This window comes from Hemiscyllium ocellatum, chromosome 9 (genome assembly GCF_020745735.1).
Source record: "Hemiscyllium ocellatum isolate sHemOce1 chromosome 9, sHemOce1.pat.X.cur, whole genome shotgun sequence".
Taxonomy (NCBI): domain Eukaryota; kingdom Metazoa; phylum Chordata; class Chondrichthyes; order Orectolobiformes; family Hemiscylliidae; genus Hemiscyllium; species Hemiscyllium ocellatum.
The window spans coordinates 22,930,182-22,949,439 of NC_083409.1; the positions used below are offsets into that span (position 1 = coordinate 22,930,182).

Below are 19,258 nucleotides of genomic sequence, written 5' to 3' on the forward strand. Positions count from 1 at the left end.
GCTGAGTTAGCTGGCTTTACTAGTTTAGATTCAGTATCTAGTGTAGAGTTAGAGTAACTTTACTGGTAGTGACATAGTGGCCCATATGATTCTATGATCCTCAAGGAAGAAGTAAGACAAAGACCTTTCAGAAAGAATAAGTATGGCAGAGTTTTGGCATAGGCATCACAGCAATATGTTGTCTGACAGGATGGTTAGAGTGAATATTATTTGAGAGAAGTGAAAGGACTGATAAATATGGCTGAGTCAGGGATAGAAGTTCAAGCTGTACTCAGGGAAACAGCTGAATTTAGGAGATTAGCAATGCCTGGCTATCAACTGTTATTAACCCTGGCATAGTGCTGCTGCTGCTGAAAACAAGCAAAAGTTCTGAATGCTCTAATCTTTAATCTCTGGCAAAGTGACTGCACAGGGTCTTCTAGTTCTCTACTGGGACTGGATGGCCTACATGAGGATCCTTTGAAGTTTCCTTGTTCAATGTGCTACGAATACGGGATGCCAAGCTTCATTCTGTTGCAGTGCAAAGGATTAATCCAGTCCCTTTGATGCTGCCTTTGCCTCGTTCTAATTCTGAAGACGACTCTTGGAGTGGAGGGAGGAAGAGCACGAGAAGAAATGACGTGCCCTGATTCTGATGAATAAGTTGCTCAGATTCACAGGTCTGTCCATCAATTCCGTAATATGTTGGAATAAAGCTGTCTTTAACTGAGGGAGTTTAGAGGGAAAAACATTTAAGCTGCTCAAGAAATAAATGAAAGCCTAGAGCAGCTACAAAAACAGAAATTGCAGCAAAAGCTCAGCAGGTCCCAGCAGCATTGTGGAAAAAAATCAGTTAATGTTTCGCGTGCAGTGAACCTTCCACAGAGCATGTTAATTCTGATTGCTCTCCACAAATGCTGCCTGACCTGCTGAGCTTTTCCAGTCATTTCTGTTTTTGTTTCTGACTTCCAGCATCCACAGTTCTTTCATTTTTTTTATTTAGCTTAGAGCAGGTGCCTGATACAGAAGAAACCAGTGCAACTTTGATGGGACAAATGGCCTGTTTCTTCCTGTAATATCATGATTCCTGTGCCACAACAGATGTTTGTGACAAAATTGCCATTAAAATCAAATCAAAGGTAGTGCATGGGTTTGTTGTTCTTTGCAGAAGAGTACCGGGGCTGGGGGCCTTCAGTTATGTGGAGAGACTGGACAAGCTGGAAATGTTCTTCTGAGAACAGGCAAAATCACCAGCAGGGGAATGGAATTTGATAATGCAGTAAGAGCAAAACTGATTCCCTGGCCAGGAGAGGTGATAACCAGAGGGCACACCCTCGAAGCAATTAGCTAAAGACCCGGAGAGGAGAAAGAATGGGAGATGGGGGACAGAAGGACTAATTGGGTGGTTCTTTCTAGATAGAGGGAGTCATCACCAAGGTGTGGCGTTCTTCAATAGTGAGTCTGCATCACTTTTCCTATCCTAAAAAAAATTGTTAAGCTTTTACTACATTATTTAAGCCTCATCTTTAATTGCAACCCAAACTGTTTTCATTAGGGGCTGGTGCCCCAGCTGCCAAAGGGACTGGACTATGCACAGAACAGAAAGAGCGCAATGTGAAACTCAAAGCACAGAATTAATTACCTGAGTTGCAGCTTCCCACTGAGCATCTCCTATGCATACTCAAAAATAAAGGGCAGCTTATAACATGCCTTATTCATTTCAGTCTGGTTTTAATGAATGTGTATTAGCAGGTCACTTGAGAACAGTCTGTCCAAGAGCTGTAGCCATCTTCAAAATGAACAGCAAAGAGGAATCCAGCTGCCGGCTGACCTGGCTTGAACCTGTAATCTTTACACCTGATTTATGGCACTATTTATAACTGGGTAGGCTGATGCATGGAATACAAATGTGTCATTACTGGTAACAGTGAACTGAGAGATCAGAAACCACATCTGTCAGAGAGCAGGTGCACGAAACAACTGAGGGGCTATTCGGTGAAACTGGGCTCTCACTGCACGTGAGTTGTGAAGGAGAACTAGCAAGGTAAGGGGCAGCGTGTGATGAATCCTTTGATTTAAGTAAATGGCATACACCTCACTCCCTATTATGGCTGTATAATAGTCAAGGGACTTTGACGCCCTGGATAGACTGGGTGGCAGGTCTCTTTCTGGAGACACCTGGTTGAAGATGTTATTCACAGTTTGCTTGATAGCACTCTCTCACCGAGTCAGAAAACCGTGGACTCAAATCTCACTCTAGAACCTGTGCACAAAACAAGCTTGACAGACGAGTGCAGTACTGAGGGTGTGCTGCCCTGTTAGGGAGGTGACAGGAAACATGGGGGTTCAGTGTCTTCTTTCAAATACAGCATTAAAAGCAGGACCTGATCTAGTTGTCTGAATAAGGGTGTTAGCCATTTTGGACTGAAGCTACAGGAAATCTCTTCACTCAGAGCATTGTGAATCTTTGGAATTCTATCACAGAGAACTGTGGATGCTCGGTAATTGAGCTGGCTGGGATTGATTGACTGGTGGAGGAATGACAGGATCCGACGGGAAGGTGGAGTTCAGCTTGCAGATTAGTCATGATCGTAATGAACGACAAAGCAGGCTCCGGGGACTCTTTCACCCAGAGGGTGGTGGGAATCTGGAACTCATTGCCGGTAAGGGTGGGATATGCAGAAACCCTCAGAACATTTAAGGCGTATTCTTATGTCATCAGTAAATCTTTAAAAGAAAAATCATTTATATAAATTATAGAGTTAAAGCCTGATCATGACTGACCCCTGTGACACACCATTCATGACATTTAACTGACCCAAATTATACCTCCCCTCTCCTCCCTGTTAGTCAGTCGAATTTCTATCCATACCAATATGTTACTCACTACATATGAAGTTTTATTTCCTGCAATAGACTTTTGACTGTGGCAGTTTAGCAAAAGCCTTTTGAAAATCTACGTACAGTGCATTGATTGGTTTCCTTTTATCAACATCATATGTTAGTTCTCCAAATATCTCCAATATGTGAAACAAGATTTCCTTTTCACAAAATCATGTCAACTCTAATTACTATGAATGTTTCTAAGTCCATTGTTATAATTATAGGGAAAGGTGATAGGCTAGTGGTATTATCACTTAACTGTCAGAGACCCAGGTGATGTTTTGGGGACTTGTGCTCGAATACCTCCCCATCAGATGGTGGAATCTGAATTCAAAACATCTAATGATGACCATGAATCCAATGTCCATCATTGGAAAAACCCATCTGGTTCACTAATGTCCTTTAGGAAATGAAATTGCCATACTTACCTGGTCTGGCCTACACATGACTCCAGGCGAACAGTAATAGAACATAGAACAATACAGCGCAGAACAGGCCCTCGATGTTGTGCCGACCTGTGAACTACTCTCAGCCCATCTCCTGACCCTATCCCATCATCATCCATAAACCTATCCAAGGATTGTTTAAATCTCTCTCATGTGGCTGAGTTAACTACATTGGCAGACAGGGTATTCCACGGCCTTACCACTCTCTGAGTAAAGAGCCTGTGATTAATGAGTTTTAATCTTAACTGTCCTCCGAGCAATTAGGGATAGGCAATAAACGCTGGCCTGGCCTGTGATGTCCTCATTATATGAATGAACAAAAAAATTAATACGAGTTTCTAATATTTTCCCAATAGGGCCTTCTATGAATCTAGAGAATTTTGGAAAATGAAAGCCAATACATTTTGATCCCCTTACTCCAGGAGAGATGTAGTTAAATTGGAGGCAGTTCAATGGAGGTTCACTAGATTAATTCCAGAGCTGAAAGATTTGCCTTATGAAGATCTGGGGTATTCAAGTTTTGGCAGCACGGTGGCTTAGTGGTTAGCACTGCTGCCTCACAGCACCAAGGACCCGGGTTTGATCCCAGCCTCGGGTGACTGTCTGTTTGGAGTTTGCACATTGTTCCCATGTCTGCGTGGGTTCCCTCCTGGTGCTCCAGTTTCCTCCCACAACCCAAAGACGCGCAGGTCAGGTGAATTGGCCATGCTAAATTGCCCCATAGTGTTCAGGGATGTGTAGGTTAACTGCATTAGTCAGGGGTAAATGTAGAGTAATTAGGTAGGGAGTGGGTCTGGGTGGGTTACACTTCAGAAGGTCGGTGTGGACTTCTTGGGAAGAATGGCCTGTTTCCACACTGTAGGGATTCTGTGAAACAGCAATTGAGCTGTTCAAGCCTGTACTCTTCACAGTATAGAAGAATAAGAAGAGATCTAATTGAGGTCTATAAGATGGTAAAGGGGATTGACAAAGTAGACACAGAAAGAATGTTTCCCTTGTGGGGCAATCTTGAATTAGAGGTAATATTTTAAGATAAAGGGTCGTTGATTTAAAATAGGAATGAGGAGAAGTTACTTTTCTCAAAGGAATGTGGAATTCACTACCCCAGTGCGTGGTGGACGCCAGGACATTCAGTAAATTTAAGGATGATAGAAAGAAATTTTTAATTAATAATAGTTGATGGAACAGCACTCAGTAAAGTGGAGTTGAGGCCAAGATCAGCCATGATCATATTAAATGGCAGAGCAACTCAAGAGGTTGATTTATCTACTCCTGCTTCTTATGTTATGTGCTTATTAGGTGATTAGCTATTTTTTAAAGATCATACAATGACTTCCATCAGGTCTGGGGCACCTGTCAGCCCATAATTCCAACTGAGCTATGGTTCACAGATGTCTCTCTCCCTCTTTTCTCAGGCAGAAAGAAGTTATATTTTCCGCCATCCAATTGACAGAAAATTTAGGGAATTCTGGGCAATCAAACCCACTATATTTACAGGCTGACTCATTGACTCAGTGACATTAAGGTGGAATGGTTAACAGAACAGGTGACAGGAAACTTTGCCATCCAGAAGGTGCTTGAACTGTGGTAAGAAATAAAAATCACAAAATGATAACAGGACAGGAAGCCATTTGGCCTATCATATCTAGCCCTACAGTCTGACGGGGATTAGAACAGTACAGTACTGCTTGCAGACAGAAATAAAGGGTAGACCTTCCACTAGCTGCAGGAAGGGTTAATCAGTTTATGATGCAGCCTGTAGAATTTCAGTGTTTCAAACCTGTGGTCCCACTAAGGTGTCTGCATTACAGAATTGAAGAACATCATTAAACAATCAGTAAGTATAATGTCCTAAATCAAGGCTGCTGATTATTTTTCTTGCAAGACCACTTTTTAAAATTCACAATTGTTATCATATTAGCCTGCAAGATAACTAGGTTAGTTAAATAATTGAGCTAAATTAATTAAAAGCATTCTCAAAAGAGAACACACCATTCCCCCGAATGACCTTCAAATGGCGTCTGTCTTACTATAATCCATGGAGAAATCAGCCATAATTGCTGTGCACCTTGTTACAGATGCTCCTGAAGCCACAGGGCGAGCAATTCTCAGATAAACCGCATAAATCTTTTGCTGAGAAGGAGATACTGAACTGCAAACCTAACACAGGAGCCCTCCCTTGCTCCTGTTAACACAGACATATACACTGTCCATTTTAGGTTCTATATTCTAATGCCAGGCCCACAAATAACAGAACTGACTCCAACATTCAAAACTGCAAATCCAACTCAGCCAGGATTTATTCATTGTATCATCAAAAGTCACAGGTGAGGTACTAGAAGAGTTGACTAATGTGCTCCCACTATTTAAGAAAGGTGGTCCCGAAAAGCCAGGGAACTATTGACTGATGAGCCTGACATCAGTGGTGGGCAGGTTTTGGAGGGAATCCTGAGGGACAAGATTTACATGGATTTGGAAAGACAAGTTCTTTTCAGGGGAGAGTCAACATGGCTTTGTGTGTGCAAAATCATGTCTTTTGAAGAGCTAACAAAGAAAATTGATGAGGGCAAAGCGGGGGATATGATCTATATGGATTTTAGTAAGGCCTACAACAAGGTTCCTCATGGTACACTGGTTAGCAAGGTTAGATAACATGGAATCCCAGGAGAACTAGCCATTTGGATATAGAAAGGACTCAAATGTAGAAGATAGAAGGTGGTGGTGGAGGGTTGTTTTTCAAATTGGAGGCCTGTGACCAGTGGAGTGCCAAAAGGGTCGGTGCTGGGTCCACTGCTTTTCGTCATTTACATAAATGATTTGGATGTAAACATAGGAGGTACAGTTAGTAAGTTTGCAGATGACACCAAAATTGGAGGTGTAGTGGACAGCAAAGAAGGTTACCTCAGAGTACAATGAGATCTTGATCAGATGAGCCAATGGCTGAGGAGTGGCAAATAGAGTTTAATTTAGATAAATGTGAGGTGCTGCATTTTGGAAAGGCAAATCTGGACAGAACTTTACACAGGTCCTGGTGCTGAACAAAGAGACTTTGAAGTGCAGGTTCATAGTTCCCTGAAAGTGGGGTCTCAGGTAGATAGGATAGTGAAGAAGGCATTTGGTATGCTTTCCTTTGTTGGTCAGAGCATTGAGTACAGGAGTTGGGAGGTCATGTTGCAGCTGTACAGGATATTGGTTAGGCCACTTTTGGAATATTGTGTGCAATTCTGGTCCCCTTCCTATAGGAACAATGTTATGAAACTTGAAAAGGTTCAGAAAAGATTGACAAGGATGTTGCCAGGGCTGGAGAGTTTCAGCTACAGGGAGAGGCTGAATAGGGTAGGGCTGTTTTCACTGGAGCATCGGAGGCTGAGGGGTGACCACATAGAGGTTTATAAAATCATGAGGGGCATGGATAGGATAAATAGACAAGGTATTTTCCCTGGGTTGGGGGGAATCCAGAACTAGAGGGCACAGGTTTAGTGTGAGGGAGGAAAGATTTAAAAGGGATCTAAGGAGCAACGTCTTCATGGAAAGGGTCGTGTGTGTACGAAGTGAGCTGCCAGAGGAAGTGGTGGAGACTGGTACAATTACAACATTTAAAAGTCATTTGGATGGATATACAAATAGTAAAGGTTTAGAGGGATATGGGCCAAGTGCTGGCAAATGGGACTAGATTAATTTAGGATATCTGGTTTCGCTTGGACACGTTGAACCAAAGGGTCCATGCTATAAATCTCTATGACTCTTTGACCAGACTCCTACCCCACTCAGGAGATAGTTTAAAAGCCGGCAAACTGTCAGATGAAACAAACAAGATGATATTAATCTTAACATAATGCAAAGATGACAGGTTGCACAAGGAAACACCAGAGACAAGGCAAGGTGTACTACCATATGGAAACCACTCATATTTTTATTAGAAGGGGGTTGGGGTTCGGGGTGGCAGAACTAGGACAGGGAACAGATAAGAAAGGATAAGAAAGGGAAGTCAGCAAGAGAAGAGGGACGAGAGAGAAAGGAAAAGCAGGAAGGGGAGAAACGCTGGATAAAGAATGAGAGAGGGAAAAAGTGAGGACAGAGTGGAAGATTGAGGAGGAATGAGGGGAAGAGGAAGGGTGAGGTGAAGAAGAGGGATGGGGAGAAGGAGTGGATAGAGGGGGTGAGAAAATAAGTACTAAGAGAGCTGCAGGGAGATATTGGGAGAACTGGCCATGAATCTGGCATAATCCACATTCGGGTTGTATTTCCTCTGACAGTTTCTTGTTGCATTTACTTGATGCTTTCTGACAGATTCCACCTCCCCGCCCCACCCCTTTCTTGTTGTGCTACATACATTCAGCCCTCATAGTTTCATGCAGCAATTACCACAGATTTAATTAAAGCAATACAGTACAGAGGAATTTGGCTGCACCAATCACTGCTGTGATCGGTCACTCAGAACGATCAAAATCTCCTGCCCAAAACCATAAGCTGTTTACTGCTCAGTCTGTGGTAATCGTTTAAATGATTGGTCCACTATATTTTGAGGGTTATCTAAAGTCAGTTACCCATTACTGAAAGATTGCATGAAGATTTTTGAGAAGTTTTCAATAGAAGGGTTGAGGAAAGGTCATACTGTCCAGTTCTTTTTTGCAGAGCAGAATAGGTTCTTTGCCACAACAGGGCCATGCTGATTTCACAATCTCACCACTTGTTCATTGACAAAGTTTCCAGTGAATCATTTGTTGTGCTTAATTGTCACTCTCACCTGGTTCCATTTCTATCCATCCCACTGGAGCCAAAGAATTCCTTGCAGTGGTTTATCTTTCTGCTCCCACACTGTTTCCCCCAAGGATCTATCCTTGGTCTCTCTTATTTCTCACCTACACATCACCCCTCTGGGACATGGCTTGATAGAGCAGTGTTAGTTTTTCCCCATGTACACTGATGACAGCCAGCTCCACATTATTATCACTTTTCCCCACTCCATAACTTACCAAATTATCAAACGAGGCGAAGGTAGGTACTGCAGATGCTGGAGATTAGAGTCAAGATTAGTCAAGAATGTATGTAGCACTACAAGAAAGGGGTGGGGCGGGGAGGTGGAATCTGTCAGAAAACTGTTCAAACAAAACACCTGAAAGGCCTCCTCTAATTGCTGACTTTGCCGGTATCTTTCAAACATCATTAAAGTAGTCAGTTCAGACATATCAGCACCTCTGCCTTTCCAACTCTTCTTGAAAAAAACCAAGGTCAAAATAACCTTGTTAAAGGAGCAGCATCGTCACACTACAGCCTAAGTCTTTACTTGCACCAAGTTCTGCTGGTCCACACCTGAGCAAAGCCTCGATTTTCAAAACCTCAGCCATCTGCATTACAACACCCCATCCTCTCCCCTTACCATCTCTGGAATCTCCTCCAGTCTCACAACCCTCCAAGGTTTCTGCCCTCTTCTCATTCCGGTCTCTTCAACATCATGATTTTAAATGCTGCCTATGGACCCTAATTCTAGAATCCTCTGCTCAAACCTTTTCGGCCTCTTTTGCTTCCTTCAAAATGCATTTGTCTTGTGCGTGTCCCTGTACAGTAGCAGGCTGTGTTCAACAACATTTCACTGCCCACAGAGCCCACCTCTGCTTCCCAGGCTCCAATCTCACAATATACTTGCCCGAGGCCACTTCCATTTTGTTTTTAATTCATAGAACCATAAAATCCCTACAGTGTGGAAGTAGGCCATTCAACCCATCGAGTCCACACCGACCCTCCGAAGGGCATCCCAACCAGACCTACTCCCCTATCCTATCCCTACATTTATCACGGCTAATCTATTTAACATGCACATCTTTGGATTATGGGAGGAAACAGGAGCACCCGAAGGAAATCAATGCAGACACGGGGAGAATGTGCAAACTCCACACAGACAAGTAGTGTAAGGCAGCACTGCCAACCACTGAGCCACCATGCCAGCTTACTGTATGTTGCCTGACGACACCACCTCTAAAATATGATACTATCAAGTGCTAATAGCAAAACAGCATGAGCAAGGATATTTTATATCACTTTCCAGTTAAATATCAAAAAGCCACTTTCGAGAACATTCACAATCTTGGCATACTCAAATGAAGTGCCAGCAGACACCAGATTAATATCCATCAGTTTTCCAGTATTGTGGCAATATCCCAGCAGGATGCCCTTGTGCATCTTGAAATGTACCAGCAAAGCATACCCTCGCTGACTTCTGGCTCACCTTGAGTAATATTCAGAGGTTCCTGCTCTGTCTGTTTGTTGGCATGACCTGCTAAATGTTCGGAGGATTTTGTCCAAATTTGTGGCTGAGAGTGACCAGAAATGTAGTAGTGAGCAAATAGCTAAAGGAAAATAAAAGCCAAAATATCACTAACTTCCGATACAACAGGCAAGATCACCTGGCCCTGACCAAGCTCCTTAAACCAGCTGCTCTTTTCCAGTCAGAAACCTTTCTAACATCACGTACAAGAGTCTTGTTGTATATTCCACAGTATTTATAATTAATTTCATTGCTGGTTATTTACAATGTAGGATTAAGACAGGGACTTTGTTTACAATAGCATGCCTTTGAATTCTCTATCAGTCAAATCTGACAAAAATGCTTCTAATGGCTACCAATTTAAAAAAGGATGTCAATCACATTGGTGAGAATTTACAAAGTTCTATCTTGTGGATATTTTTAGATTAGATGAGATTCCCTACAGTATGGAAACAGGCCCTTTGACCCAACAAGTCCGCACCGACTCTCCAAAGACTAACCCACACAGACCCATTCCCCTACCCTATATTTCCCTCTGACTAATGCACTGAACACTATGGGCAATTCAGCACAGCCAATTCACCTGACCTGCACATCTTTGAATTGTGGGAGGAAACCGGAGTACCCGGAGAAAACCCAAGCAGACACGGGGAGAATGTACAAACTCCACACAGACGGTCGCTGGAGTTGGGAATCGAACCCTGGTCCCTGGCACTGCGAGGCAGCAATGCTAACCACTGAGCCACTGTGCCACCCCAATATTTGTTACTACAATTACATTCAACAATAATGACTGACTTTAGCATTTTTGAATCCCATTATACATCATTCGTTCTTCGAGAAATACATGTTCATTAAGCATCCCCAGTTAACTAAAGGATGAGGCCAACAAGGAAACAGAAAAACAAAAATGCAGAATGGTCCCATCATGGTCAGCACACAGAACTGTCTTGGGAATGTAATTTGAATATGACAAATGTCAGAAAGAATTGCTAACATGCTGGGAGCTGACTTGAGTGCAGGAATCGATAAAGCACAATGATTCTAATTGAGAGAGACTTCCAGGACATACTACTGATAAGCAAGACCCTTGTCCGAGTCCTGTAACGGTAAATGAACAGCAGTGAAATTAATTAGGAAAGCTGTGGAGGAAACAAAATGTGACAAGATTTGAAAAATTCTCGACTGGAAAAAATTCATCTCACAAGCTAGTCAGGAGCAGTCAGGAAAGCTTACACTTGACCATTAAGATACTCTTTAACCTGACACATCCAGAATCCCCAAGCCAGCTAGAACAGAGGAAAGTACAGCACAGAACAGGCCCTTTGGCCCACGATGTTGAGCCGAGGTTTAATCGAAGTAAAATATAGTAACTTAACCTACGCACTCCTCAACTCACTGCTCCCCATGTGCCTGTCCAGCAGTCGCTTCAAATAGGAGACGAGCTCTGGGAAATGCCCTTACAACCAGCTATGACAGGGGCATTTGCCTCTTGTGAAGAATGTTTCGCAACTTTGGATGTTTCAAAGTATGTTAAAGCCTATTAAGTCCATGAAAAGCCCTGCACAGGGTAGAGAAGTCCCGTAAGCAGCTGTGTGATATTGACCAGTCAACTTGTTTCAGTGATATCAGGAGAATACCCATCATTTATACCTACCTAAGGTAGCCACAGCCTCGATTAACGCCTTAACCGAAAGATGGTCCCTAAAATGGTGTGGCATTCCCTCAATACTGACCCTCTGATGGTGTCTGGTTAAGGAGTATCTTAATGATGAAGTGTAAGCTTTCCTGACTGCACCTGACTAGCTTGTGAGAGGAGTTTTACCCAGTCGAGAATTTTTCAAATGTTGTAGCAAAGTATTTTGTTTCCTCCACAGCTTTCAGTTTTAATTTCACTCCCTCAGTACTGAACCTCCAACAGTGCGGCCCTCCCTCTGTACTGACCCTCCGACAGCCCGGCATTCCCTCAGCACTGCACTCTCAGCCTGGATGATGTGCTCATTTCTCTGGGGTGGGGCGTGAAGCCACAGCACAGAGTCTGAGGGGAGGGTGCTCCCCACTGAGGCCCGGCTGACTGTTTACTTCTACGTAGCTATCATTCCCAGTAATAACTAGCTGGCTAGACTTTATGAATGAATGCTCTATTTTTATAGATGAGTCCTACTTGATCTTCAACACGTATTTAATACAGTGAGAAGCAGCACTGAATCAGCTCCTCATTCTGTCATAACATAAATCCTTTTCCTGCATCAGTGTGGTGTGTTTGGTTTCTTCCTGGAATCCAGGATCTTGGGCATTGCCAGGTATAACCTACTTATACTAACGTAGAGACCAGTGTTTTTACATCAAACTGATTTCACTTTAAACAGCAACTATGTTGAGATTTCTTATCTGCAATAAAGATTAATTGTATTTTAAATTGAGAACATCGACACTTACCAACAATCTATTTGGAGGATGGGTGTGTGTGTGTGTGTGTGTGCGCGCTGAACGTAGTCAATTTGCCTCATCACTACCTGTCTTGGCCTATCAAATATCTGTATTTCATCAGATTGCTTGTCCAACATCCAGCTCTGCCACGTTGGTCCTAGCCCACTTGAGTCTCATTCACCCACCATGTGCCCCCTGAACTTTAGTGGCTCCATACTTGGGCAAAAAAATCTTGATTTTCAAACTCTCACTCTTGTCTTGCAATCTTTCCGTGGTCTTGAGCTGCTGCATCTCTGGAACCCTCTTAGATATCTGCTCTCCAGCAATTCTGGCCTTCTGATTTTGATTGCTCCAACATTGTCAGTGACACCTTCAGCTGCCCTAAACTCTGCAATACTCTCCCTAACCTGGTCTGTCTCAGTTTCCTCAATGAAGACCTTTCCTAAAACCAATCGCTGGCCAAGCTTGCTTCCTAAACCTCTTTTAAGTGACTCACTGTTGAACTTTGTTTGATAACACTCCTGGAAAGTAGTTTGGGATATTTTATTCCAATAATACCATTATGTAAGGTGTTGATTTGTTGAGCGAACCTTTCACATTATTTGTTTATGAGATGTGGATGTCAATAACTGGGCCAGAATTTATTGCCTGTTCCTAGTTGCCTTCAAGAAGGTGGTAGCGAGCTGTCTCCTTGAACTCCTGCAGGGCGTGTGTACAAGGACACACACAATTCTCTTAGGAAGGGAATTCCAGGACTTTGACCAAGTGACGGTGAAGGAATGGCAACGTATTTCCAAGTCAGGGTGTTGAGTGGCTTGGAAGGGAATTTACAGGGGGTGGTGTCCCCATGTATCTGCTGCTCTTGTTCTTCTAGACAGAAGTGGTCATGGGATTGGAAGGTGATATCCTCAGAGCTTTGGTGAATTTCTGCAGTGCATCTTGTGGATGGTACACACGGCTGCTACTGAGCATCAGTGATGGAGAGTGTGGATGTTTGTGGATGCATCAATCAAGCTGTTTTGGTGTTGTGGCTGGACAGCTGCTCAAAATGATCGAATTATGATGGATTTATGAAAAATGGACAATAAATGAAGCATGCTGGGAAATGGAGACAAGCCTAGACGAAACTGACTGTGCTAATACCCATGTTGCAGACTCCACACAGGCTGCAGCTACAGATAGACAGTACGCAATTGACCTAGCAGCTGCAGACAATACAATATACACTCGAATTTGGAATTGAATAGAATCAACAGGAATGCCATCCCCAGGACAATTGGAAACATTGAGTTGCTTACATGAGGACGTCTCACACCCTTATTTGGAGAGGGCTACCCAATACCTCCAGGAATGGATGCTTAAGGATCATCCTGCCATCGACATGTCAACTCCTGACTAGGTCCAATTAATCAGGGTGATCGAACCCTGATTGACCTATTGGAGGACATTGAGGACCCTCCCGAAAAGGCGTGAAGACTTCTAATCACTGCAATGTCACCTCAGGAGCAGTAACTCAAGACCAACCACTGTGAAGTGAAGACATCCTTGGGACCACCGTTAGAAGGTGACCAGACGATCATCACCAGGTGGACTAAAGCCCAGATCTGGTGTGATGGTATATGATCACCCAGGGTTAATAGAATGATAGAATCCTACAGTGTGGAAACAGGCCATTTAGCTCAACAAGTCCACAGCAACTCCCTGAAGAATACCTCACCCAGACCCATTCCCCAACCCATTACTATACATTTCCCCTGACTAATGCACCTAATCTACACATCCCTGAACACTATGGACAACTTAACAGGGCCAATTCACCTAACCTACACATCTTTGGGCTGTGGGAGGAAACCGGAGAACATGGATACGGGGAGAATCTGCAAACTCCACAAAGACAGTCGGTCGAGGTGGGAATCGAACCTAGGTCCCTGGCACTGTGAGGCAGGAGTGCCAACCAGTTAAGTTAAAGCACAAGATAGTTGATTAGATTTATAGTGTAAATTGTTAGTTTATAGTGCACTATGTTGTTAAAGTATTAATTGTGGTACATAAATAAATGTTGTTTATTATTGACAGTCGACTCGCAGTTTCTTTTCCAGATATGAGAGTTAAAACACTGTGTGGCAGGTGCAACAGTGTAAAACTTCTTGAGTGTTATCAGCTAAGTGGGAGAATTCCATCACACTCTTGACTTGGGTGCCATCAATGGTGAATAGCCTTGGGGAGTCAGGAAGCGAGGTACTTCCTGCAGGATTCATTGCATCTAACCTGCTCGCATAGCCACTGTATTTATATGGCGAATCCAGTTCAGTTTCTGACAAATGGTAACCCCACAGGATGTTGACAGTGGGAGATTCTGTCACAGTATTGACATTGCCAAAATTGGTGGTGTAGTGGACAGCGAAGAAGGCTACCTTGAAGAACAGTGGAACCTTGATCAAATGGGCCGACGAGCTGCAGGTGCAGTTTCATTTAGATAAATGTGAGGTGTTGAATTTTGGAAGGGCAAATCAGGGCAGGACTTATACACTTAATGTTAATGTCCTGGGAAGTGTTGCCGAACAGAGATCTTGGGGCGCAGGTTCATAGTTACATGAAAGTACACTCACAGGTAAACACTATAGTGAAGAAGGCGCTGGGTATGTTTGCCTTTACTGGTCTGTGCATTGAGTGTAGGAGTTGCGGCTGTACCGGACATTGGTGAGGCCACGTTTGGAAAACTGTGTTCATTTCAGTGGGCGGCACGGTGGCACAGTGGTTAGCACTGCTGCCTCACAGCGCCTGTAGACCCGGGTTCAATTCCCGACTCAGGCGACTGACTGTGTGGAGTTTGCACATTCTCCCCGTGTCTGCGTGGGTTTCCTCCGGGTGCTCCGGTTTCCTCCCACAGTCCAAAGATGTGCGGGTCAGGTGAATTGGACAAGCTAAATTGCCCGTAGTGTTAGGTAAGGGGTAAATGTATGGGTGGGTTGCGCTTCGGCGGGTCGGTGTGGACTTGTTGGGCCGAAGGGCCTGTTTCCACACTGTAAGTCTAATCTAATCTAAAAAAAAAATTTCTGGTCTCTCTGCTATAGGAAAGATGTTGTGAAACTTGAAAAAATTCAGAAAAGACTTACAAGGATGTTGCCAGGGTTGGAGGGTTTGAGCTGCTGGGGGAGGCTGAACAGGCTGGAGCTGTTTCCCCTGCAGTGTCGGAGGATGAGGGGTGACTTTATAGAAGTTTGTAAGTTCTTGAGGTACATGGATAGAGTGAATAGTCAAGGCCTTTTTCCCAGGTTACGTGAGTCCAAAACTAGAGGGCATAGGTTTCGGGTGAGAGGGGAAAGATTTAAAAGGGATTTAAGGAGCAGAGGGTGGTGGGTAAATGGAATGGGCTGCCAAAGGAGATACAGGATGCTGGTAAATAACAACATTTAAAAGACATCTGGATGTGTATATGAACAGGAAGGGCTTAGAGGGATATGGGCCAAATGCTGGCAAGCGGAACTAGATTAATGGAGAATATCTGTTCGGCACGGATGAGTTGGATGCATTCCATGCTGTACATCACTGTGACTCTATGATTCTATGAATGTCAAGGGCAACATTTAGATTGTCTTTTGTTGTAGATGGTCATGCATTGTATGAGAGCTGCGAAGGCACGGCATAGGGGGCAGCATTGTCCAGGAACTGCACTGAACTAGTGTCACATTGGATTGGGCTCACATTCCCTTTGAAAGACCGAGGCCAAAGCCAAACAACTCTGCAAATAGAGGAAAAGCAGCGATAAATTAAGACGCAGCAATTAGCTGACCCCTAGCAGGAGGACAGCTCAGGGACAACTAAGGCAGCTCAGCTTGGGGCTAAGCCTGGAGGCACAGCTACATCACTGGAAGGCTGTATTGGAGGAGGAGCTATGCTGCAGGAGGGAAAAAGACACTGCAGAACAATCTGCACTGGAATGTGGTCATTGCAAAAAGGAATGCAGCGAACCTTATACCAAAGATAATCAAAAACAGAGAAAAAAGACAAATCAAAAAGGCAAAGGGGAAAACAAACAAAACCTTCACAAAATTGATGTAATCCTGTGGTAGACTGCAGTGCACTGGGAGACAATCACACTTGGTCGATTTAGGGCGATTCATTTATTAAACCTCTTCGATACAGACTGTTCAAATATGTATTCTATAGATATATGTATTATATATATATATATATATATAAAAGTCACTTTTTAAATGTAAAACAATTAACAATAAATCAATGTTTAAAAATAATTTAACATTACATTCTTACAGCTTAACTCTCCCATATCGCACAGTACATAACCTTTCAAGTACTACAGCAACGTCTTTGCACCCAACAGAATATCGAAAAAGTTGGTTTGAGGATGCGGTGCCGGCAAGCGGAAAGGCATTCCACAAACTGCACTCCAAGTCAGTGCTGATTGACTGAAGGTACCAGCAGCAAAGGAGCTGGAGAGCTCGAAGGGTTAATCAGCAGCATTCACACCGAGGGCAATGCAATCATTAACTGCTGTTTCCCCTTTTTTTGCAACGTATTCCTGAGTAGCGCGACACGAACAGAATCAGAAGATTCTCCCCACCTTAGCCTTAGCTTATTGTATCTTTATATCAATGATCCTGGTGCCAGTGAAACAGTCAAACCCGGTTGGCACTTTCTTTCATTAGCTTTCATCCTTATCAGTACCAGAACTACAGAGAGAACAAGTCACTGTCACAGTTAACGCAACAACCAGAAAGATCTTTCAGGATAACTGTCAATGCACTGTGACGGTTTTTTTTTTGCATTCGTTTATTATTGTTTAAAGATAAATTCAATTCCTACCCTCTTTAACTACACTCCTCGAAATAGTAAATGTGTGTTTGGTTACATTAGGCACAGTCACAGCATAAACTCCACCGAATATTTCGTACACTTTGTGCAAGCTTACACTGAAATGTTATAAAGGGTTGCAGCCTACAACAGAATACGGCACACCTAGTGAAAGTGTTCATGTTCCTGTAGAAAGCTGTACAAACAGTTGCCCCATGCTCTTGATGATCAGAACGATGTCTAGTCAGTACAGTACCTCGAGGCGCACTCTTTGCAAGAGCCTCTCCACTGCCCATATTCCAAAGCAGCGAATGCAACGCCATCTCCAGCTCTGTGAGTAGAGTCCAGGGCTGTAGGCTAATAGGTTCATTACTTCATGAGCTCCACCTTGTTCAGAACGATCAGAACGCTGCTGACCAGTTTTCACCCTCCGGTGTGCCAAAGTGGGTCACAGAAATCTGAGGCAATCCTTTGCCTAAGCCGTTGTTGAGACCATGAGTTATTCGAGAATTTCAAAACAAACCTGACAGATTGGTGTTCATCAGGGTGAATAAGGAATGGGAAACCAAGGCAAGTAGACAGGATTAAGATGCAGATCACAACCAACAACAGTAATGGAATGGCCTCCTGTCGCTCCACAGCAGACCACTCCAATAAGCCCTCTAGCTATCAATTCTCCTGTTCCCAGAAGTGGTTTCACATAAGAGTACCAGACAGTAGGGAGTGCCATAGCTGCAATCTGCTTTCTGTCCTCAAAAATATTTAAGCTGTCAGATGGAGCAGGAATTGGCCCGTTTCCTGGGTTTGGGATCTCTTGCCGTCTCATTTCCTAAGGGCAAGCACAGCGAGCAGGCCATTTGTGACAGCCTTCTCAAGCCCAGCCTGAAAACGCTATTGGAGAGGTTGTAGATGACACAGTTGCAGAAGCTATTGCTGATGGCCAGCCACGTCGTTACGAATGACAGTGAGGGGCTCTCCAGCACGCGGGAGCTCTCCAGCAGGAAGTACAGAATGTAGGGGAGCCACAGCACGTAGAAGACGCTTGTAATCCGAAACAGGACCATTGCATAGCGCCGGTCAGGGCTGGGCCCACCCTCAGCAGCTTCCACATCCTGGCTGGGAAAACGGGCACGCCGCTCATTAATTTCTTTGGTGTGCTGCCGGCAGATTTTAAATATGTGGAAGTAGGTGAAGCAGACAATGAAGGCAGCAGGAGCATACAGCAAACAGACGATGAAGCCTGTGAAGTAGGCATTAGTTTCCCAGGAGGTAGCACACCACTCAAAGATGTCCCCATGATAGCCTGGCTTTTCCCATCCAAAGAATGAGGGCAGGAAAACTGCACAGGAGTATAACCATATGAGAATGATACACAGCCGAAGACGGCAGGGGGTGACGAGCTGGCTATAGGAGAGTGGTTTCGTAATGGCAAGGTAGCGGTCAATACTGATACAAGCCAGGCAAGCCATGGACACACTCTTCAGCACTGAAATGATGTAGCCAAAGACCTGGCAGGTGAGAGATTCCTGCATGCCGGTGGGATAGTGAAGGAGAGAAAGTGCAGGAACCAAGCAGCTTACCCCGACAAGTAGGTCTGCATAGGCCATGGTCTGGATGAAGTAGCTGGTGGTGTAATGGTGGAGAAGTGGGGCACAGTGGAACACAAAGATCACCGTCAGATTTCCCAGTATGATCAGAACTGTCAGCAACACGATGATGGCAGTCTCGAGGACACAAACGTCAACTGCGTCGTAGTGGCCAAAGCCCAATGGGCAAGCGTGGTTGGACAGGTTAACCGAGGTGTTGCTCACACTCACAGCTCTCCATTCAACCGTGGTCTGGTTCATGGCAGAGGTAAGGGTGGGCCACAGACCAAAGCAAATGGAAGCAGCCAGCACAGCATCTGCTCTTGCTGCAGTTCCTCCGCCTCACTCTGCTGCTTCCCTTCTTTCACTCCACTCTTCTGGCATGCTCTGGCTCACTCCTCCCACCGATTCTGCTGCTTCCCAGGTCCACTCCACTCCAGTCCTCGCTCTCACAATGCTCCGTACTGCTCCTCCGGCTCTCTTTGCTGCTCCCCTTCGTCTCTGCAGCCAGCACTCTCGGGCTGCACATGCCTCCTCAGCATCAGAGGACTGCTGACACACCTCGACACAGCAAGGCTGCTAACCAGCTCCCTCCAGTGTACCGCTTCCAGCTGTTTCTCACGGCAGAGTGGAGGAAAGAGAGAGAGGGGGAGACAAGAGTCTTGAGAGAAATGAAAAGATCTCACAGGACACCAATACCAAGGGATATTCCCTGCCTTTCAAAAAAAAAGTGATCTGAGGCACTTTTTGTCTTCGGAGAAAAATGCAGCAAAGCTCTTCAAAGCCTGCAAAATTAACCAAGAAGCCAGAAGGTAGATCACTGCATTCGCAGACAATTCCAAGTTCCCAGTCTG

General features: G+C 44.3%; 2 protein-coding genes across 4 annotated transcripts in view; both read right to left on the reverse strand.

Moving 5' to 3' along the window:
- The window catches only part of rabgap1l (RAB GTPase activating protein 1-like), a 489,306-nt gene that overhangs the window by 181,532 nt on the left and 288,516 nt on the right, over positions 1-19,258 (reverse strand). The window contains exon 1 of one of the 3 annotated variants that reach the window (XM_060830055.1): positions 17,075-17,277. The exons of the other annotated variants lie outside the window; for them this stretch is intronic. Within the exon in view, the coding sequence (XP_060686038.1) occupies positions 17,075-17,188 (114 nt within the window). The 5' untranslated portion in view covers positions 17,189-17,277. Of the gene's footprint in view, positions 1-17,074; positions 17,278-19,258 lie in introns of those variants that run through there. 3 annotated transcript variants of the gene reach the window in all.
- On the reverse strand, positions 17,572-18,665 carry LOC132818927 (G-protein coupled receptor 52-like). Its single transcript, XM_060830058.1, has one exon. It carries the CDS (start codon positions 18,663-18,665, stop codon positions 17,589-17,591), a length of 1,077 nt encoding a protein of 358 aa, XP_060686041.1. The 3' UTR covers positions 17,572-17,588.

Excerpts from the sequence above, each read along its gene's own strand:
- LOC132818927 (XM_060830058.1), bottom strand. The coding sequence starts at position 18,665 with ATGAACCAGACCACGGTTGAATGGAGAGCTGTGAGTGTGAGCAACACC.